The 23,662-nt window shown below is 41.8% G+C and overlaps 1 protein-coding gene across 10 annotated transcripts in view; it reads left to right on the plus strand.

The window, feature by feature from the left end:
- Positions 1-23,662, plus strand: part of VPS13B (vacuolar protein sorting 13 homolog B) — a 791,444-nt gene that overhangs the window by 747,100 nt on the left and 20,682 nt on the right. For all 10 annotated transcript variants that reach the window (XM_060116054.1, XM_060116052.1, XM_060116058.1 and 7 more), the window contains 4 exons: positions 3,326-3,453; positions 3,651-3,850; positions 17,965-18,083; positions 22,011-22,816. In XM_060116054.1, the coding sequence (XP_059972037.1) occupies positions 3,326-3,453; positions 3,651-3,850; positions 17,965-18,083; positions 22,011-22,816 (1,253 nt within the window). The remainder of the gene's footprint in view (positions 1-3,325; positions 3,454-3,650; positions 3,851-17,964; positions 18,084-22,010; positions 22,817-23,662) is intronic.

Raw genomic sequence — 23,662 nt, forward strand, 5'->3', positions numbered from 1 at the left:
CACAGAAGACTCTGTTCTGTGGTTGTTCCTGCACGCAAGTTACTCCAATTACCAATTACCAATTATGCAAATAGCAACCACAGAATCAAGCCAGAGACATGTAATGGTTTGTTCATACCGGACTTTTATTTTGCGGTCGTTTTGCATGCAATATGTCCTTTCTGTAGCTGTCAGGAATAACTTATTTATGGTATATATAAAAAGTACAAAAGAAAACATATTGTAACCTTATGAGAGGTACCTTTTTTCGTGATTATGAATTTATAGACTTTATTTGAGATTTTAGCCATCTTAACTTTGATGTATATAGAGATTTCTAGTAGTAATATTTTAAAAGATAACTTCCTAACTCGAGTTATCCTTAATAGTAAGGCTCTGTTCCCTACACACATCCCTTCTTCTTTCACAACACTCACAAACATCCATGATTTTATAAACACTTTTCACCCCTAACTCGAGAGGAATGTTTGTCCTTATGTTCTGGTTGGAGAAGTTAAGTGTGGTGAGTTCTTTTTTTTTTAAATTAAAACAAACTTGGGACTTCGGTGCAGTGGTTAAGAATCCGCCTGCTGATGCAGGGGACGCGGGTTCGAGCCCTGGTCCGGAAAGATCCCACATGCCGCGGAGCAACTAAGCCCGTGCGCCACAACTACTGAGCCTGCGCTCTAGAGCTCGCGAGCCACAACTACTGAGCCCACGTGCCACAACTACTGAAGCCCGCACGCCTAGGGCCCGTGCTCCACAACAAGAGAAGCCACCGCAATGAGAAACCCAGGCACCGCAACGAAGACCCAATGCAGCCAGAAATAAATAATAAATAAATAAATTTATTAAAAAAATAACTTATTGTTTCCAAAGCAGGGTGGGGGGAGGGATAAATCAGGAGGCTGGGAATTAACATATGCACACTACTATGTATAAAATAGATAACCAACAAGAACCTACTGTATAGCACAGGGAACTGTACTCACCGTTATGTAATAACCTATAAGGGAAAAGAATCTGAAAAAGAATATATGTATATAACTGAATCACTGTGCTGTACACCTGAAACTTACACAATATTGTGAATCAACCATACTTCAATTTAAAAAATTTTTTAACATTTTTATTGGAGTATAATTGCTTTACAATGGTGTGTTAGTTTCTGCTTTATAACAACGTGAATTAGTTATACATATGTTCCCATATCTCTTCCCTCTTGCGTCTCCCTCCCTCCCACCCTCCCTATCCCACCCCTCTAGGTGGTCAGGTCACAAAGCACCAAGCTGATCTCCCTGTGCTATGTGGCTGCTTCCCACTAGCTATCTATTTTACATTTGGTAGTGTATATATGTCCATGCCACTCTCTCACTTCATCCCAGCTTCCCCTTCCCTCTCCCCATATCCTCAAGTCCATTCTCTAGTAATTGTTATTTTGGGATAATCGTAGATTCACATACAATTATAGGAAATAATACAGAGAAGGTCCCATGTATCCCTTACCCAGTTCCCGCATCTTGCAAAACTCAACTATAATATCACAACTGGGATATTGGCATTGATACAATCAACATATAGAACATTTCCATCAATTAAGTGTGGTAAGTTTAAGGAAGTTTTTTTTTTTTTTTTTGGTGGTACGTGGGGCTCTCACTGTTGTGGCCTCTCCCGTTGCGGAGCACAGGCTCCAGATGCGCAGGCTCAGTGGCCATGGCTCACGGACCCAGCTGCTCCGCAGCATGTGGGATCTTCCCGGACCGGGGCACGAACCCGTGTCCCCTGCATCGGCAGGCGAACTCTCAACCACTGCACCACCAGGGAAGCCCTAAGGAAGTATTTTTGAAAGCAGTGTGAACCTATGTATAGAAAACAAAACTTATTTTTAAAACTGAGAGACAAAATGTAAAATAAAACACTTAGAAATTAAGTTTAAAATTCTAAGATTTTATTAATATAATTTAAATCTTTATCTGTACATATTACGCTAGATATTACATTGGAAGTGCCATATTTCAGTCTTGGCTATCGGCAGAGCATTCTCTGTGGTTGGCTTCCCCGGCTCTTCCACAGGTAGACTGGGAGAAGGACTTCGGTGCTAATGCAGAGACTGATGCTCAGAGAGTGTTCCATCTCCTCTCCTCCCTCCTCCCCCTAGTCCAGCAGTGTGCATGTCATGGTGTTAGTTAGTTATTAATATGATTTCCCCAAATACTAATCGACAGTTCACCTTGACATTTCAGACAAATACAGGCTTTGGGAAGAACTCACACTAGCGAGCAGAATAGGTAATGAATGGGAAATTCTTTAGTGTGTCATTGACCCCTTATAATAAGTGGAAACTGAGGGCCACATTTGGCAAATATCTGATTTGTTTGATTAATTTCAACAATCAGTCCACAGAATTTAAGCTTCAGAGAGAATTTTTTTCCTGCTTTGATATGAAATACTTTTTGGTAGTCTCTAGGTCTAAGTTGGAGCCTTTCTCTCTGTCCATTGTAGAGGTCAGCCTACAGCCACACAGCAGTTTATCTGAGGCCAAATAGTAAATACAGCTTTGCTCTTCGTAGTCAGAATGGAGATCCTGTAAAGCATGATGACCGACAAAAGTTGACCACGAACGTATTGAGCGTACCTACCTTTAGAATTAGAAAAGAGCAAGTGCCCAGATTCTAGTCGTCCTTCTAGAAGCACGTCAACTCCTCCTTTGCCAAAATTTACCAAGCACTTTTGAGGGGGAAGCCACCCCATCTGAAGAGATTAAGGCGCATATGCACAGAGGAAAAAAGAGCAGGAGGAAAAGCTAGCACAAGGATATCTGTAATTCTCTCCAAGTGGTAGGAGTTATGGGGGTTTTATTTTATTTATATTTTTAACTTGATTTTATTTTTTTAATTTTTATTTTATATTGGAGTATAGTTGATTAACAATGTTGTGTTAGTTTCAGGTGTACAGCAAAGTGATTCAGTTATACATATTCTTTTTCAAACTCTTTTCCCATTTAGGTTGTTACAGGATTGAGCAGAGTTCCCTGTGCTATACAGTAGGTCTTTGTTGGTTATCTGTTTTAAATATAGTAGTGTGTATATGATTTTTCACATTTTTAAAAATATTTTATGATAAAAATATTTAGTACTGTCAGAAAAAATTAGTAAACCTATCATTAGTGTTTGGCAGGTAATAGATGAGTGGATGACCATCCATTCTCTGGAAAACATTTCCTCTGATGTATAAGAGAGAAGGTGTTATAGAGGTTCTGAATATTGCAAATCCAAATAAACATGTATCAGGAGAAGAAATCATGCACTTTTTTCTAAACCATTTCTATCCTTTGATTCTGTTCTAGGGCTATAGCACTGACATATCAAGAGCACTTTGGAGTGACTTATTTAACCCTCTCAGAAGACCCTAGTCCTCGAATAATTTTCCACAACAGATGTCCAGTAACAGTACTTATAAAGGAAAATACTAAAGGTATATGTTATAGTATTGAATTTAAATAATACAAAACCTATATTCTTTCTGGAGGTTTTCGACTTCATAGTTACCTGTGACCCTTAAATAAAAGTGAGCTTCTTTGAGAAGTTTCTCTTGCCCCATTACATTTAATATCCCCAAGTCTTTTTCTTCAAGGCCTAAGTCTGCATATGCCTTTCTTTTTTCAATTTTAGATATTCCAAAGTGTGAGGTTTATTGCAGAAGAATTCCTCCTGAGTGCTCAATTCATCATGAGCTATATCATCAGCTTTCCAGTTATCCAGACTGCAGGACCAGAGACTTACTCCCCAGCCTCCTTTTGAGAGTAGAATTGCTGGAGGAAATGACGAGTGAGTGGAGCGATGCCATCGACATCAACAGTCAGGGAACACAGGTCAGTGAGCCGCGAGGGTTCCTGCCAAAGCCCCAAAAAACAGTCCCTTTTCTAAGGTTTTGGTGGTTGTTTCTAAACATAGTTTTCTAAATGCTGAATGTCTCGTCTCTGTGTGAGGGCACATGTGTATCCACTTTTACATCTTCAATGGGCTACAAATTCTCAAACACAAGTATGTATCTCAAAGCGTACTTTGCAACTGTTTATGAGAGGGGAGCACCAGTTAAGCAAGCCCATCTTGGGTCTAAATCCAGGGCAAAAATGAAATAAAATTGTTAATATTCTTTACATGGAAGGTAATCTAACTGTCCAGATCTTAGGACAATCATATTGTCAACTCTAGATTAATCACCTCTTTTGAAAATTTGCTAGGTGTAAAATATACATATTAATCCTAGTACTGTGTGAAACTTTGCAAATATTAGCACAGTTTTAAAAACCTGAACAGGTCAGATGTCCTGATTTGTCTTTGTCTTACTCTAGATGTTAGTGATAATATTTTTCTTGAAAATGGCACAGGAACCTAGCATTTCCTTTCTGCTCTACTTAAAATTTGCCATTTTTCAGTACAATTCAGTGGCATTAAATACATTCACAATATTGTAAAACCATAACCACTATCTACTTCCAGAAATGTTTTGTCATCCTGAACAGATACTCTAAACCCGTAACTCCCCATTCTCCCCTCTCCCCAACTCCTGGTGACCTCTATTGTACTTTCGGTCTCTGAATCTGCCTACTCCAGGCATCTCATGTAAGTGGAATCCTACAACATTTGTCCTTTTGTGTCTGGCTTATTTCACTTAGCATAATGTTTTCAAGGTTCATGCATGGTGTAGCATATGCGTCAGAACTTCATTCCTTTTTATGGCTGAATAATACTGTGCTGAACTTTTAAAAAGTCCTTTCACATATATGAGTCCATTTGATCTTCACAACAGGCTTATGAAGTAGGTTCTACTGTAATGGTTACAACACACATATTAAAGTTATAAATGTACTTACAGTGATAATAATGGTTATCATTTAATAAGTGCTTAATGTGTGCTAGGCATTGTGCTAAGCGCTTCACATTCATTCTTACTTAACCTTTGCAGCAGCCATACGAGGTAGGGACTGTCACCTCCTTGTTACAGAAGTGAAAACTGAGATCTCCGGAAGGAACATGGCCTAATTCCCATGTGTTACAAGGGAAGGGACTGGGATTTTATCCAGACCTGCCTGACTCCGTAGCATGTGCTATGAATGCTACTTCCTTACCTGGAATTCCTCAACTGCCCTCTTCCCCAGTCCTGCTGGCACATTCTTTCTCATCTCTCAAGGGATTCTCTACCTACACCCCTGTGAAGTCTCCTGCCCACCCCCCGGGACCCTCTTCATACTCACACAACATTTGTAACACTTAATTGCATTCACTTCTGTAAGTGATTTCCTACCGAGTCGAGATTCCTGGCAGTCAGACACCTGCCTTATTCATCCACAGCCTACAGCAGAATGCCTGCCAACACAATGAGATCTGAATACCTATCAAACAGATAAATGAATGAATGAAAGAGAAGATGAGGTTACTAAGAGAGGTCTTATAAAGGAGGAGAAGAGGGTCCCAGGCCTAACCCTGGGAAACTCCAACATGTGAGTGTCATGCAGCAACAGACTGAGAAGAAGCAGGAGAGTGGCTGGCCGAGAAGCTGGGCAGAAACAGGAAAGCCCTGAGACAGAGAGTTTATAGGATGGCAGATGGTGGGAAGAGGGCAAGCAGGGTAGCCACTGGAAGTTACAGGCTCAGGGAGTGGAAGTGAGGGGGTGCAGGGACGGTGAGAAGTGTTCTTTCAAGAAGCGTGGCCGTGAAGCAAATGAGAGCAGTGGGGAGGAAGCCCTTTATATGCTGCAGGAAAGGAGTCAGTCGAGGAGACATGAAAACAGGAGCGAGGAATTGCCAGAGAGACAAGTCCAAAGCACGGGGAGTGTAATTCTACTTGAACAGAAGGGCCACGCCGTCTTCTCTGTTGGCAGAAAAGAGTTGGGGATGGGCACAGGTGTAGGTAGAGATCTCAGGAGGGATGGGCTGGGAAATGGAATGAAGTGATACCCACTGGCCTTAAGTTTATTATGAAGTGTGGAATGAAACATCTGCTGAGAGACAGAGGGAAAGGGGTGGGGGCCTGGGGAGAGCGTAGCTGTGGAAACAGGTGAAGGACATGGCCAGGGACAGGTGCAAGAGGGGCCCCGCTCACCTGGGAGGCCTGCATTTGTGGTGCCCCAAACTACTGAGGGGTGTGATCTCCATCCGCAGTGCTCATGTGATGAACAGTGAAAATCTGCTGGGTCTGTGCAGCCTCAGAAGACGTTCCCCGTCTCAGTAATTTACAAAATAAGTATCACCAGCTTCTCAAGGGTCCCTGAACTCCCCTGCATCGGTTTGAAGATGTTTGAAACCTTGCTTATATATGTCTAGGGAATTCTTTACAATAGGCATTCTGCCTGCCAAACCTTATTTTGGGGATTCCTGTTCACTCTAAATTTCCTCAAACCTTTGTAGTCAGGGACACTTCAAAGCTGAGAGGAGGCACTGTTTCCAACACCCTTATCATCCCTGGTCCGAGGACCCAGCAAAGTCTCATGTTCCCATTAATCTTTGAGGAGCTGTGTGCCATATGTCCCGCAGACCACGGTTTACTTCCTATTCTGGAGGAAGATTTGTTTCAGGCCCTCACTGGCATCTCCTCAGTAACACACCAGGGCATATAAATCACTGGGGAGCTTGGGGAGCTGCGTCCTCTGATGAAAGGAAGCAGCCCTTCTGTAGGAGGGAGCTTGTCTTCCAGGAGCCTTTCCTCAGCCCTGGGTCACAGGCACGTGATGTGAATTTCAAAGCTGACCTAAAAAAAGCAGAATTAAAACACCATAAAATCTCCATTTATGCCCCAAGGAAGAAAACTCCTTTAGCTTTTGTCCGTCATAGAGATGCCCCTGCCTTGGTCATGTAAATAAGACCGTGTCATGTTGTATAATTTTGACGTGGAATATGAGAGGAATATGCAGACAGTAACTTTATGGTTACACAAAGAAGTATTCTTTGGATCAAGAGTTAACTAGAAGACCTGAGTGCGTGTCGGCCACAAAATTCTGATTGGGGTGGGTTTTCTGGGGCTGTGTCCCTGGCTCACACCTGGTTAGAAGACCTCTCAGCCAGAGGCCCCACAGTGGCAACTGGTGCTCTTATCCCGAATGACAGTGGGTGGGAGCCTGACTTCAGGGAGGAAAAATCTTTAGATTCTCAATAAGTAAGTGAAAGCATGAAAAATAAGCTTATGTTGATCATTTTAAGTCATAATTTTGATCCTATCAGGGAAATACTTTAGAATCCTGTCACAGTGTATGGGATTTCAATTGCTGATGGTTCAAAACCTTATTTTCGTCAAAGTTAGGCAACCTTCTTTGGAAAAATTGAAAACAAAAAAAGGTACACAGAAAACCTAGTAGTTACCTTTTTACTAATACAGACATTGAGAAACATTGCTTCAGTCGTTCAATCCACAGGACTTCGTGAGATTAAATATGCGCCAGACATTATAACCTGGTGCTGGGACTACATAAAATACAGTGAACAAAAGTGGAACACAGCCCTTTCCCTCAAGGAGACCGTGTGTGGAGGAGAAAGATGATAAGCAAGTAATCCCATGGGTCGTTGTACTGTTGTCAACTCTGGTAACAGCTCTGCAGGAGAGGCAGGTACAGGTGTGCTGTTATACGGCAGACTAATTTGAGAGGCCAAGGAGTGTGTCAATGGGTAAGAGACCTGGCATCTATGCCTTAAAGGAGGAACAGGCATTAAGTATTAGACAAGGGAATGGGAGATTTTTTCTTGGCTGAAAGAACAATGTGCTCAAAGCTTTGGTGCTCAGAGAGGGAGCATCGACCTTTCAGGGATCTAAATGCCAGTGTGGCCCTAGTGCCAGATGAAGGAAAAGGGGGTGAGAGAGGAGGCTAGTGAGGCAGTTCAAGGCCAAACCTGGCAAGATGCTGTAGCTCCAATCAAGGATTTGGGTTTTTATCTTAAAAGCCACGGGAAGTGTTTGAATTGTTTATGAAAAGCAATTTCTGAGCCAAAGGAGAACGAGCAGTTTGAACCCCAAAAGGCAAATTAAAATTATCTCTTTGCAGGTGAATTCTCTTCTACAGAGATCCAGTAAATTCTCATGATCTTTGACTCTTTTTTTTAAAATTTATTTTATTTTTGGCTGTGTTGGGTCCTCATTGCTGTGCGCGGGGTTTCTCTAGTTGTGGCGAACAGGGGCTACTCTTCGTTGCAGTGCGCGGGCTTCTCATTGTGGTGGCTTCTCTTGTTGTGGAGCATGAATTCTAGGCGCGTGTGCTTCAGTAGTTGTGGCACACGGGCTCAGTAGTTGTGGCTCACGGGCTCTAGAGCACAGGCTCAGTAGTTGTGGCGCACGGGCTTAGTTGCTCCTCGGCATGTGAGATCTTCCCAGACCAGGGCTTGAACCCGCGTCCCCTGCATTGGCAGGCGGATTCTTAACCACTGCACCACCAGGGAAGTCCTCATGATCTTTGACTCTTAACAGAAGTGGTCAGTGGGGTCAGCATCATTGCTGTTTTCTTCTCCTATAAGCTCTGTACCATTTACAAAGTGCTTTTACATCCAGTCTCCGTTCTTTCATTCATTTATTCAACCAACTTTTATTGAGGACCTATCAAGGGCCAAACCCTTTGCCCTGAATAATGTATAATTCCCACCTTCAAGGCACCTGCATAGCTAAATAAATGCAGTCGAGTGTAGTAAGCCCTAAGATAGAAGCTTTGATCACTGCAAAAACTCTAAGATAGTTGGGGCAGTAATTTTGATGTTTATGTTACTGATGAGAGGATTGAGGCTTAAAAAGTCATCCACTAGGTGGTTTATAATTAAGCAGCATCAGGCTGGAACCTGGGTCTGCTCACATGTGGCCCAGTCTCGTTTTTCCTATACCAAGCTAAGAGCACTGTCTGTCCTTTGGATTCCTGCCCTGGCTACAAACATTTCCACCTGAAAGTCAATGAAAGCACAGGTTAGAAGAGGTTTTCTAATTTCCCCTTTTACCTAGAGCAAGAGTCCCTTCCATGACATCCCACCCTAGAAGATTCCCAGTGTCATAGTCATGGCTTATTCCAGCAGTGACTGTGAGAAAATTTCTGCTTATATCAAGCTGAAAACTATCCCTCTGTAGGATCCATTCATCCATCCTTGTTTAACCTGCTGAGGCATCACAGAGTATTTACTTCCCCTTTAATAGAACAACACTACAATCATTTGAAGGCAGCTTCAACATCTTCTCTAACTGTTCCCTTATCCAGGCCAAACGTTTCTGGTTCCTTGAATCATTCCTTCAGCAAGTGTGATTTCCAGACCCATCACCACAGTTACCCTAGCCCGAACACACTAGTGTGTTATGTTCCCTTTTAAAAATCTGGCAGCCAGAATTTCACATACTATTCCAAATGTGGTCTAACCAGCTATTACCTCCCTATGCTTCCATTAATAAATTAAAAGATTGAGTTAACTTTTTATTAACGAGTTCAGACTGTTTGTTATTATTGAACTCGTGGTCAGCCACATCCCCCAGATCTTTATCATATGACTTGCTGTACAGTTGACTTTTTTAACCCAATGATAGGACTTAACATTCACCCCCGGTAAATTAAATCTTGTTGCTATTGGCCTAATCCACTTGCTGAAATCACTTTAGAAAAATTGTGGTGCTGTCATCCAACATATTTAAGTATCCGTAGTAGCTTTATGTCATCTATAGATGTGGTGAGCATGCATTCTACATGTTCATCCAAGTCATTAATAAATATGTTGAACAGGACAAGTCCAAGGTCAACATGCTGCAGTGAATCACCAGACACTTCCCTAATGCGTGGGTTCAATCAGCCACTAACACACCAAACTGTACTGTCATCTAGCCCACATTTCTTAAATAAGAAAATGTGTCTAAAAGCACTTTTAAACTATACTGTATAAGATATTTCTTATCTTGCTTGCAAGAATATCGTGAGACACTTTGGTAAATGCCTTGATGAGCCAGAACTCAAATGTGTAATCCGTCCATTTGGTGCAGATCAGACAGGGGTAACCCTGAGCACTAATGCTTAAAGGGCATGTAGTCATTTTCAGAGAGATCATTAGCATCCATCCCAAAATGTTTACATAGAGAAGAAGTTGTCGATCCAAGTGAGAATCTGCCTTATAAAATGTGTAGTGCAGATGTTTTGGCTTCTTGCTTACTTCAGTCGCCTCCCTCACCGCCCCCCCCATATCAGGGCCAGAAGAGATATCAGCAAGTTGACACCCAATTGCAACATCTGCCAAGTATCTTGGTTGAGAGTCTCCTATGTGTTTACAGTTTGTTCTGGTTGAGTCACCATTGCTTCCCAAGATACTCGGGAGTAGGGATTTCCCTAAAATATTTTTCAGTAAGTATACAGAAGGAAGAATTACACCCAGACTATCTGTTATTTTCTTCTCATCCTTATGCAGTCGTTCCTACCTTAGAAATTTTCCCCCTTCTTTTCCTCTCTGGGAGATCTAATTCATCCCCGAGCTTCAGCTACTATCTGTGTCACCCAGTCACTCCCAGGTACCTGTCTCAGGCCCCCACATCCCTCCCGAGCTCCAGCTCTATGTTTCTGGCCACCCATCAGACATCTCTGCCTGAAAGACCTGCAGTCACCTCAAACCAGCGTCATCATCTGAAACCAAAGGGATCATTTTCCATCCCCCGAGCCAGCTTCTCCTAGAGTCTCTGCTTCCGTTAATATCACCACCGTTTTTCCAGTATAAAAACCTTAAATAATATTGATATAAAGTTGTACTGAATGCCTGCTTTATGTCAAGCACTTTACACAAACATTGTCATTAGTCTGCATCGCATCTCTTACAGGTAGATGGTACCTGAAGCTCAGAGAGGTTAACTTGCGCAGGGCAAGTGGACCTGGGATTCAATCCAGGACTGTCTAGCTTCCAAGCCTGTCTTTTTCTGCAGCATCCCAGTACCTTCCTTTCCCTCTCTTCCTCCGTTCTTCCAGTAAGTCACGAAGTTCTGGCAGAAATTCCACAGAAGTGTCTCTGTATCTGCCCCTTCTCTCTGTGACCAGGGTCTGCTTCAGGCCTTTTATTCATCAGCTCTCTCCCAGATTTGAACAATAGCCCCTTAAAGGGTCTCTCTGTTGTCAGCCTTCCTACCCGCAAATCTGTCTCCACAACTACTACCAGACTGATTACTAAAACACAGAGTCCAGTGCAGAAAAGCCGCTTCAGTCCACCGGACTGCTTAAGACAAACCACTACCTGCAACCAAGCAGGCTACATCTTACTGCCTTATTCCCTCTGCAGGTTAGCATTCAATCCCGTAGCATACGGGGAAATCTCTTCTTCCCTTCAGATCTAAATCTTGAAGTCTTCCATACTATGATTTTCCTTCCTAAGATATTCTTTTACAAACTATCTGATCTGGGGATATAAGTATATTTTATATTTTTTCCTTCCCAAAATAGAGGGTGAAATGTTTTACAGATTTTTGCCAAAAGTCAGCAGAACAAATGCAATGCCTGATTACCATATCTTCAGATCAATTTGTGGAGGCTGAGACATCCCACAATCTGTCATAGACAAGCTGGAGGCCCAGGAAAGCCATGGTGTAAATTCCAGTCCAAGGGCAGGAGAAGATGAAATGAAATGTTCCAGCTCAAACAGTGAGGCAGGAAAAAAGGGGCAAATTCTTTCTTCCTCCACATTTTGTTCTATTCAGGCCCTCAGTGGATTGGATGATGCTCACCCACACTGGGGAGGGCAGTCTGCTGAATCCACTGATTCAAATGCTTACCTCCTCTGGAAACGCTCTCACCAACACATCCAGAAATCATGTTTTAATCTGGGCACCGAATGGCCAGAGTCAAGTTGACACAAAATTAACTATCAGAAAGGAACTGCAAATGTGAGGTGGGAGCAAAATGAATCAGGTAAAAAGAAAGACAATTGAAGAGGGATGAAGTCCAGCAAGTGTACTATGATGGGAATTGAGCCCAGTTATGGAAAGAATTAGTACAAATTGGAGGAGGGGGTGGCTTAAGGACTTTTAATAACAGGGATACCCATTATGTAACTGAGCTGCAGTGCTGGGATGCTTTGTAACTGCCTCTTGATTATCCCTGGATTATTCCATATAGTCTATCAGGATAAAAAAGAGAGAAAGAATGGGAGAGAAAGGAAGAGAGGTAGACTTCCAAGAATACTTTCAGTTATTTCCTAGGTGTCACCTTGTAACTTAATTACTCAGTAAAATTAAACTGGTGTAATTTTTTAAAATATTGTTTGTTGGATAAAAATATAGTAAATAATCATTTTCATAAAGATAACTGAATATGTAGAAAAGCACAAGTTACGTTACACTGTTCCTTATTTGTAATTGTAGTAAAAGATAATGTACTAACTGGGAGGCAGGACCTAGGCCTCAGTGGTTTTCTTACAGCCACCGTGTGTAAGAGAAAGTCTTACTGATCTAAGTGCTCTAACACAGACACAAATGACAGAACACGGAGTAGTCCCCAAATGTTTTGTGGTTAAAGCAGCAAGTCTCTTACTATATGTTGCCTATAGCCTTCCACACACATACCCATACTACCAATGTGAAGTGAAGAAAGTAAAAACTAACTAAATGACAGCATCGATCAGGACTGACTAGCTTATTCTGCAATAATAAACAACTCAAAAAAAAAATCCCCTTGGCTTTTTATTAAAAAAATCAGTCTCTTAATACATTCTTCCCCTCCCCACCCCAGAGCAGCTCTCCTCCCCAAGATTCTAACCAGTCACCACATCCCACTGGAATTCAGTACTTCTGAGTGATGCCCTCTTCGCCTGGATGTGGCTCCTTTTCATCTGGAGATGTATGGACTCATCGGCTCCCCTCTCCCCGCCAAAACACAGGATCTGGATAACAGTAATAACTCCTCCAAGCTGGAAAGAGGGAGAATGAGACACATGCACAGCCTCTCACCCATAACAGTTCTGAAATTTTTCTGAGCACATATTGTGTGGGGTTTTACTCCTTGGAAACAAGGAATAGTCTTCAAGCCCTGTCTCTGCTCATGGAAGAGCTCTTTTTTACCATTGTTCTTCCGGTCCCTGGATCTACCCTCAGAGATCCTCCTCGGCCAACATCTGAAGTTGTACTGAGTCTCGAATAATCAATCACAGACTCTTTTAGTCTAGGTTCATGAGTTTATTAGGCAGTAGTAATTTCTCAGAAACTCAGTAGACTGCTTATCTGTTTGATTCCAGAGAATTCCATGTGCTAATAACCACATCCTATCTTGCTTCCTTACCTCTGTTTGGATTTAGGAGAGCTTCTGTGGCAAAGTTAAACTATTCATCTAAAATTTTTTTCTGAGTCACTTTAACAATTAAGAAGTTTTAACAGTGAGTTCTGATGGCTGTACATAGCCCTAAGTCTGAGTATTAATCTGCCTTCATGTTCAAAGATTAAGTTTTATCTCTTACTGTTTGGGGTTAAAAGCATTACTGACTTTGCAAAGCCCTGAATTTCTGGAATCTCTTTATTCTCTTGAATTTCTATTTGCAAACTGGCCAGTTCTTTCCTGAGCTCATCGCTTCTTCATAGTGAAACACATTGCCAGACACAGCCAGCAGCAGCCAACACTCACTACTTATGTTTTGTTTTCAAACCTCATCTTCTAGAGCTACAAATCTATTAGGTTTATAATCTACCACCCAAGTAATCTCAGACAGGTTTTACTAAGTGTCTTGCCACTTTGTAACATGAATTCCCATTCTTGTAGCTTTCAATATCAATTCCTACTGCCTACCATTAAGCCAAGGACTCAGATTTTAGGTTTTTGCTGGAACCCTATTTCTATTACCAATATCTCTACCCATTAGTATAGGCTACATTATACTGCCTATCACAGTCCTGTTTACTTCTTGCTCATGCTATATCCCAGGGTTTGTCATCAGGGGCTCTGTTCTACATGGTCACTCAGGGACCCAGGTTGACAGAGGCCCCATCATCTTCTGTCAGGCTCATTTTAGCACACCACCCCCAAACCTAGAGGCTTGCAACAACTGTGATTCAGAGGGTTTGGTTGGGTGATTTTTCTGCGTGAGCCTGGGATCACTCATGCAGCTGCATTCAGGTAGAGGGTTGGCTACGGATGAGCTCAGCTGGGAAGTCTGGGCAGCTCTCTTACCACGTGGTCTTTCCTCCATAGGGAGGCTAAACCAGGCTTTCTCACATGGTTGGCAAGAGGGCAAACCCCAAAAAGCAAGCTTTATCATGCTGCTTCTTGAAGAAAATGGACACAAAACTGTTGCCCTCATGAACTTATACAGAGACCATGATGGTTAACACCCTGAGAGGGAGAAACATTTTATACATCTCTGCCTTGGAACTTTTAGCTCCTATCTTATTATTTGTGTACTTGGCTTTTTCACCACCCGGGCTGGGAGCAACTTGAGGGCATGATTTCTTCTCAGTGCCTATCGCAGTGAGGAGCTCCTTGTAGGCTCACCTTAAATATCCAATAATTGATTGAATGATTAAATGATCAAACCATTAGACCAAAACAAGAATTTATTTTAATTTCTGGGGGACCTGGCACTAATTCCTCTGGCACTTGGGTTCCCAACTCTCTAATCCCTAGGGCTCACATTGCACAAAATGCTTGGTGTTGCAGGTTATTTCTCTACATGTAAAAGGAGACAAGACTAGGCTACAAGAATTAAGGTCTGTGTTTCTTCCGTTCTAGTGATGACTAAAAGGGACACCCAGCAATATTTCTGTCCAGGGTCCAGGTTTTTGGCTGGAAGACGTACCTTAAAGGTTTAGGTTAATTTGCTTACTTTCAGAGTTCCCTGGGCAGTTAACAGAAACCATCAGCTTGCCTTATCCTTATTATCTTAGGAAGTACACGTATCCTCACTTCAAAATGCCTGCCGATTGCTTTGAGAATGAGCAGAACAATAATGCTTTGAGGATGAGCAGAACAATAAGTATTTTCCTCCTCTGATCCCCTCCTTCCCTCCTTTGAGGGGTAGTAGTTCTGGTTTCTAACACTCTCTGCTAAAACCCTGGGGTATGCCCTGAAGTTATGGACAGTCCTTGAGAGGAAGGAATATACATGGGAGCACAGGACCTTAAAAAGGTTTGTGTCAAATGAATAATCCCATGTCTGTAAGCCTGGAAGGAAGCAGTTGACTTACTTTACATGTCATACAAAATAATAGCTTTTATAAATGTGACTGTCTCTCAAAGAATATCTGTTTGTTTTAGATTCGTGAGCTGAGCCATTTTTTAGGTTGGCTGCGTTCCACATTTTATCATAGTCAAGTTCAGTTTTCATCTTGGAACAAAAAAGGGCAAATTCAGGATACAGAGTCTTTTGAAACAGATATTTTTGCAAAACAGTCCATTTGGGAAATACATCCATAGAGAATACAAACTGACTCCACTCCTGCCCTCAAGAAGTTGAGAATCTAGTGATTGAGTCTATGGTATAAACCAGTGACTGTAATGCAAGCAATAAGATTTGTGATCAAACAGAAGTATGGTTAAAGTGTTTTAGGAATGTAGGAGTAGGTATCAATCTGAGGAAAGGAATGGAAAAATTAGAAAATACCTTCCTGGAATAAGGTGTCCTTACCCTATATGTGCAAAGATACATAGAATTTGGAAAGGATTTGCATGGGGGGGACAGCGCGTTGTCCACACAGAGGGTGCTGAGGGGCATTCAGGGACCTAACTAAGCTAGAGCAGTGGCCATAGAATGAAAAAGAAGGCTAGGGCAGGAGTCGGCAGAGCAGAAGATGAAAGTAGGGAGGAGGCAGAGGTGACCTCCAGGTGCCCTGGATGCTGAGGACGCTGAGGATTTATGAAGGAGGAGCCGTTGTACAAGAAAAAGCCCAGTAACCTTGAAGTCACTTCCAAGGGTGAGAATCACAGACTCCTGTGGTTCTGTGTACACTCTTTCTGGTACCTCTTCATTTGGTCAAAATTAGAACACATTCATTACATGCCAGGCAGACACCTAGCTTTGTTCCTTCATCCAGGAATTTTCAGTCTTTCTTCTTTTATTTGCGGTTCTAACAATAATAAAGGGCCTAGAATTGGACTGAATTGATATTGCAAATCATCAGTATCAACATTCCCAAACGCAAGGAGGTTCTTGCCCTTACCCTCAGGTAATGCTGGCAGTGAACGTGACTCCTCGGAGTTGTTTTTCAAATAGTTCTGATTTCAAATGTTTATCCATTTAAGCAACGTTGGTATCTAATTCTGAAAGGACATCTGTTCTGCTGGCCTGGCACCTGGCTTCTGAGATAGAACTTTTTTGCAGGGGGGAATAGAACTTTTTTTTAAGTCTTAGTCCACCTTCTCATGGAAGAAAAATTAATTTTTACTCCAAGCAAATCAAGTTATCTGACATTCTTGTTACAAGTTATGTGAGGGACCTTGAGGGGACTATAGCATGTCTTGTTGGTGGGTTTTCAGGTATGTTTTTGTGTCCCCAGCGTAAAAGGGCATCATTATGGTAGTAAGTCAAAACGCAAGAGCCTGAAAGTTTTTTGCACATTGCATTTCAATTCCTGTGTTTTAGGGGTTTTTTTTCCCACAGAGATTCGTACGCACACATAAAGCTGGCCCGTGGCTGGGCTCCAGCCCATACAGAGTTATTTGTCAATTCCAGAGAAGTAGAGAATGAAGACACTCATGCCCTGTCATCCATCTTTTTTTTTTTTTCTATGAACCTTACAGCTGGCTATTGAAAAATCTGGATTTGATTCTTTTTTTTTTTCATTTCAAGTCAGTTGAATAGCCTGTACACATGGATATAAAGAAATATAACCAGGAAGTGTTTGTGGTACTGAATCAGAACTTAAGACATTTGAAGCCTCTAAGAGTTTTGTAGTGTCTGGCCTTACATTTAGGTCTTTAATCCATTTTGAGTTTATTTTTGTGTATGGTGTTTTAGGGAGTGTTCTAATTTCATTCTTTTACATGTAGCTGTCCAGTTTTCCCAGCACCACTTATTGAAGAGGTTGTCGTTTCTCCATTGTATATTCTTGCCTCCGTTGTCATAGATTAGGTGACCATAGGTGCGTGGGTTTATCTCTGGGCTTTCTGTCCTGTTCCATTGATCTATATTTCTGTTTTTGTGCCAGTACCATACTGACTTGATTACTGTAGATTTGCAGTATAGTCTGAAGTCAGGGAGCCTGATTCCTCCAGCTCCGTTTTTCTTTCTCAAGATTGCTTTGGCTATTCGGGGTCTTTTGTGTTTCCATACAAATTGTAAAATTTTTTGTTCTGGTTCTGTGAAAAAATGCCATTGGTAATTTGATAGGGCTTGCATAAACATAGGCAGAACACTCTTTGACATAAATCGCAGCAAGATCTTTTGTGACCCACCTCCTAGAGTAATGAAAATAAAAACAAAAATAAGCAAATGGGACCTAATGAAACTTAAAAGCTTTTGCACAGCAAAGGAAACCATAAACAAGATGAAAAGACAACCCTCAGAATGGGTCATTTGTAGAGACGTGGATGGACCTAGAATCTGTCATACAGAGTGAAGTAAGTCAGAAAGAAAAAAAACAAATATCGTATATTAACGCATATATGTGGAATCTAGAAAAATGGTATAAATGATCTTATTGGCAAAGCAGAAACAGAGACATAGATAACAAATATATGGACACCAAGGGGGGAAAGAGGGGGGTGGGATGAATTGGGAGATGGGGATTGACATATATACACTATTGATACTATGTATAAAATGGGTAACTAATGAGAACGTACTATATATAGCACAGGGAACTCTAATCAGTGCTCTGAGGTGACTTAAATGGGAAGGAAATCCAAAAAATAGGGGATATATGTATACATATAGCTGATTCACTTTGCCGTACAGTAGAAACTAACACAACGTTGCAAAGCAACTATACTCCAATAAAAAATTTTTTTAAAAAGGACATTTGAAGCCATTTCAATAGTGTTTCTTATTGCTTTTCAATCTGATTTTGAGTATTCTTTTTGCAGGTTGTGTTCCTGACTGGCTTTGGCTGTGTGTATGTGGACACTGTCCATCAGTGTGGCACAATCTTCATCACTGTCGCCCCAGAAGGAAAAGCTGGACCTATTTTAACTAATACCAACAGGTAGGCTTAATCAGTGTCTCAGTATCAGCAGGGTATGTTTCCCATTATAAAGTTGTAAACCTACTATTTGCCATTCTTTGTCATACAAATATATACATTAAAACTTTTGGTTAATTATTGTATAATCCATAAGGGTATGGTTATTAGCATTAAATTACACCCATAATAAGAAGCAATATATCATCTTCCATGGGTACCCCTTCCAGTTCTTCTGTGGTGAGTTTAACAAGCTGATTTACAAACTAAGACATGCATCTTAGAATTATACATTATCATTGTCATGAAATACAAATTAATACTTCTCTATCCACATGACCACCTAGTAATTAGTAATTAGACTTAGCTACAGCAAAAATAAAGTCACCTCTTAGAGCCACATTTCCCCCCGTTCGACCTGAGTGTTGCCATCAGGTTTTACAAATATGAATCAGAGTTATTATCCTTAATTTAAAGGAGCTCATATAATTCAGTAGGAATAATATGAAGATAGTCCCTCCTTCCAAAAATGAAACAAGGGCAAAAGACATGAACAGAAAATTCTAGGAAGAGGAAACACAAGTAATCAAAGAAATGCAAATTTAAATAAGATATTACTTACTGAATTAACAATGATGTTCCATCCTATACAGTCCTAGTAAATGTGTAAATTGTTACTATTTTCTGGAAAGCACTTTAGCAATATGTATCAAGAGCTTTAAAATCCCTGTGGCTTGGAAATTCCACTTTTAACAGTTTTAAGAGCTTGAGATAAGCAATAATTAGAGAAGTAGGAAAAGGTATGCAGAGAGATTTTATCACATTGCTAATTATAATGGCAAAATATTCAGCGTACAAACCCCGTCAGCAGAGGAATAGATGATACATAAATGTACCATAAATGGTATATCCACAGAAAAGAGACTTATAGGATTTTAGTGGAAGAGAAAAATACATATGATGACTCTTAAATAAAGCAAACAGAATATAAAATTGAACATATAAATATCCTAGTTATGTGCACATACAAGTACATATATGCACACACATTCTCACACATACGCAAGGAAAACATTCCTAGAAATAACACTGAAAAGAAAAGAATCAAAATTGTTAATAGATGTGTGGTTATAAGTGATTATTTTAAAACTTTCTGTATTTTAATTTTCTACAAGAAGAGTGTACTTTATAATCAGAAAATTTTTAATTTTTTAAATTTTTATTTAAAATATGAAATAGTAATATCAACTTTTATACATTTGTTTAAGCTCCTTTTTAAAATTTCCTTGCTTTTCATATATGGTTAAGAACTCATTAATTTGGACCTTGCCAAATTATCATTAATTTGAATTTATAATATTTCAGACAGGTTGGGTAGACTGTTTCCTTTGCCCAGAAGTGATTGTAAAAAAAAAATTAATAGTGTAACAGAACTGGAGACTAAATTTTGACTTGCATAACCCAAAATTTCAAGCCCACACGACAATTTCAGGAACGTTTTATCTAGGGCATTTAGTAGGGCATTGTTGATGACAGTAGCAACAATCCATACACTCAGTGGTAGAAATAGGAAAGGAGCAAGTATTTGCTTGTATTTCCTTAATTCATTTGTTCAGCAAATATTTTTCAAGTGCTTACTGGATGCCGGTGCTATTGTAGGGATGAGGATACACCAGTGACCTAAAAGCCCAAAATCCCTGCTCCCGAGGAGATCACATTCTCATAGGTGGGGAAAGGGAGGACAGAGAATAAACAGAATAAAAAAGGAAATGTTATGGTTCAGTAGAAAGATGGCATTCTGCAGGGATAAAAACAGAGCCTGGGACGGACTAGTAGTACCTGGGCACAGGGACAGAGCGAGTGTAGTTTGGAAAACTTGGTGTAGGTAAGCCTCACCGAGAAGTTAACATTTGAGCCACTTGAAAGCAGCGAGGGGGGTAGTAATGTGGTCATCTGGGGTGAGCTTTCCGGACAAAGCGCACAGCCAGTTCAAAGGTCGGAAGCAGTGTGCCTGGGGTATTGGAGGAGCAGGGAACAGGCCAGTGCAGGCCAAGTGTAGAGGGTGAACAGGCAGGCACTAGTGCCTGGGAAGGGCTAGAAGGGAGGGGACACGTCGTGTAGGGCTTCGTTTTAATTCTGAGTGAAACCAGGAAGTCCTTGGAGCGTTTTGAGCAGAGAAGTTACATGATGTGACCTAAATTTTTAGAAGACCATTGGCAGCTTTATTTTTTTAAGTTCACTGAAATATAGTTGATTTACAGTGTTACAGTGTTACAATGTTAATTTCTTCTGTACAGCAAAGTGACTCAGTTATACACATCTATATTCTTTTTCATAGTCTTTTACATTATGGTTTGTCACAGAATATTGAATATAGTTCCCTGTGCTTTTGCAGTAGACTATAGAGAAGCACAGGAGGAAGCAGGGAGACTGGTCAGGAGACTATTCACAGTTATTCACACTAGAGGTTGTGATGGCTTAGGCTACGCTGTCAGGGGAAGTGGTACGAAATGGTCAGATTTGGGATGTATTTTAAGGAAAAGCCAATGGGATTTCCCTGAGGCATTGGATAAGGGTTGAAAATAGAGGCATCAAGGAGGACACCAAAATTTTTGGTCTGAGCTGCTGGTAGGATGTGGTTGTCATGAACTAAGATGAGAACGACTGCATGTAGGACTGGGGGTGAGATCAAGAGTTTGACTACAGACGTGACCGCTCGAGATGTCTTTTGAGACCTGTAAGTCACTACTTTGTGGATGGGCAGTTAGAAATACAAGGTCAGAGTTCACAGGGAGTTCTAGGCTGAATATGTGACTTTGGAAGTCATCAGCATATAGATGCACATCAAATCATAGGCCTGGATGAAGATATCCAAGGGGAGGGAGTGGAGATGGGAAGAGAAGAGGACCAAGGGCTCAACCTTGGGCACCTTAACTTTAAGAGGACGATATCCCATAGGTGATGAGTGACCAGACGTACAAGAGCTGAGAGCAGACATGCAAAGAAAGTTTTTCCAGAAGGAGGAAGTTATTGACCCCGTCAAATGCCATTGTAGGGTGAATGAGTCACAAACTCAATGCCCATCATTTGATTTAGCCACCTGGAAGTCCCTTGGGGGCCTTGACGAGACTTGCTTTGGTAGACTAGTGGGGACAAAGGCCTGCCTGGAGCACGGTTAAGAGAAAATGGAAAGTGAGGAATAGCAGACAAGGTGTTTATATGCTTTGGAGTTTTTATGTAAAGAGGATCAGGAAAATGAGTAATAGCTAGAGGGGGAGATAGAGTTACAAGAGGGATTTTTTAAGACAAGAGAAATAAGAGCATGTTTATAAGCTGCTAGTAGTGAAGAAAAAACGATATAGGAAAGGGGTGAATTTCTGGAGAGATGACCTTGACGGGAGTGAGAGCCCAGTGGTTTAGTGCACGTTAGAGGGGTCCGCCTAGACGGGAGCATGGGCAGCTCAGCTCTAAACGTGGCGAGGGGACCAGAGCACACGGCCTGAGACGCTGGTAGCTGGGCTGTCGTGGTGTGGGTTCACGGTGAGTTTTCTCCTGCTTGCTGTACTTTTCCAGTGTAAGGCATCTTGGTTATTTTATTATGACTTTCTGCTTTGTGATGATCATGACAGAGAATTAGTGCACAAAGAACTAGAGGGATTTGAGAATAAAAAATCTGGTGTTGATAAGGGAAACATGATACATACAGCAACACGACAAGAACTTGTAATAGTCCCTTTGGGAACATTTCCCAATACTGTTGGAGTATGACCGGCTCTGTCCAGACACGATGTACTGAAAGTTGAGTTCTTATTTGTTTCTTGTGAGAATCTGATGGGACATCAGGAGGTGTTTAATAGGGCACTATCATTAAAAACTAAGACATTAAGGAAGAAAGGGAGGGAGGAAAAGAAAAGCAGGGGAGGCTCATGTTCTTTTCCCTTTCTCCTGTAGAACTCTGGAGAAGCTTATGACATTTAAAATGTCAATCACTCAGTTGAGCCTGGCGGTGCTCGATGACCTCACCCGCCACAGAGTGTCATCTGAGCTCCTGAGACTCACACTGGACAACGTTTTTCTCCAAATAGCCCCGGTGGCTGGGCACGCCCCTGGGGAAGAGACGGCCACCGCCCTCTTTCACCTTTACTGTGTGGAGGTCTGCTGTAGGGACCTGCAGTTGGACAACCAGCTATATAACAAGTCCAATTTCCACTTCGCTGTCTTGGTCTGCCAGGGGGAGAAAACAGAATCTATTCAGTGTTCCAAGATGCAGAGTCTCCTTACGTCTAGCAAAGATTTGGAAGAATACAAGAAAAACTGTTTTATCAAACTTTGCCTCACCTTAACTGAGGGCAAGAGCTTCTTATCTGATATTAATGAGTTCAGTTTTGAATTGAAACCTGCCCGCTTATATGTGGAAGATACATTTGTCTACTACATCAAAACTTTGTTTGAGACCTACCTTCCTAGCAGCAACCCGGCCGGTCACCCCACGGTCTTCGCAGGTGGGAAACAGGTGTTGCCCGTGCAGGTCAGGCAGCACGCCAGGGCCTTGGTGCATCCTGTGAAGTTACGGAAGCTGGTGATACAGCCGGTGAATCTCCTCGTCAGCATCCACGCTTCCCTCAAGCTGTACATAGCCTCCGACCACACCCCGCTCTCCTTCTCAGTGTTTGAAAGAGGCCCCATCTTCACCACGGCCAGGCAGCTTGTCCACGCCCTGGCCATGCACTACGCTGCGGGGGCTCTCTTCAGAGCAGGTGAGGACACAGCCCAGGGGCCACGATGAGCTGGAGCGTGAGCAGAAAGGAAAGGCTTTGGGGTGGACTTACTGACTTCAAGACATAGGGAAGCAGCTTGGTGGGAGGTGAAGAGCACAGCCTTTGCAGTTAGATAGTAATGGATTTGAATCCAGACTCTGCCACTGCTGGCTGTGAGGCCTTGGGCAAGTTATTGAGCCTCCCTTGTCTCAGTTTCCTCATCCATAAAATGGGTTTTAAGATTTTTGACAGGAAAAAGTGAAAGTATGTAAAGTACCCTGAATTTTGGTTGGCACTTAATGAACACTCAAGCAGTAGTAGCTGTTATATTTGCTGTTATATAACAGAATTTTAATCCCATTTAGCAAACGCTTTTTCAGCTCCTTGTAGGCACAAGGCTCTATGTTAGGGCACTAGTGCGGCCAGAAAAACCAGCCCAGGCCCTCAGGTCCTGGGCCTAAAAGAAATCCAGTTCTGGGCTGTTAGCTTTCTTCATTACAGTCCATGAATAGCTCCAGGTGAGAATTCAGAGGATCTGTGTGCTCACCAGAGGCATGAAGAGCCTTCTATCTACCCAGCACATCCCTGCCTGTCTAGACAGATGGCAAAGAGACAGCTGTAGGCATCTCAGCCTCTCCACAGACCTGAGCCCGGGGCGGAGGGAGTCCGCAGGGGGTGCTTTGAATATGTGTACAAAATGTTGTATGGGGAGCACTGTGCACTGAAGCTTGCTTTAGAGACCAAGCTGTCTCCTGATACCCTATGGTAATTGGCTTCAGAACACGCCTTCTTGACCTAAGTTCACTCTAAAGTGGTTTCAGTCTGATAATCTGGCTCCTCGCGTTC

Source organism: Mesoplodon densirostris, chromosome 13, assembly GCF_025265405.1.
Source record: "Mesoplodon densirostris isolate mMesDen1 chromosome 13, mMesDen1 primary haplotype, whole genome shotgun sequence".
Classification (NCBI taxonomy): Eukaryota; Metazoa; Chordata; class Mammalia; order Artiodactyla; family Ziphiidae; genus Mesoplodon; species Mesoplodon densirostris.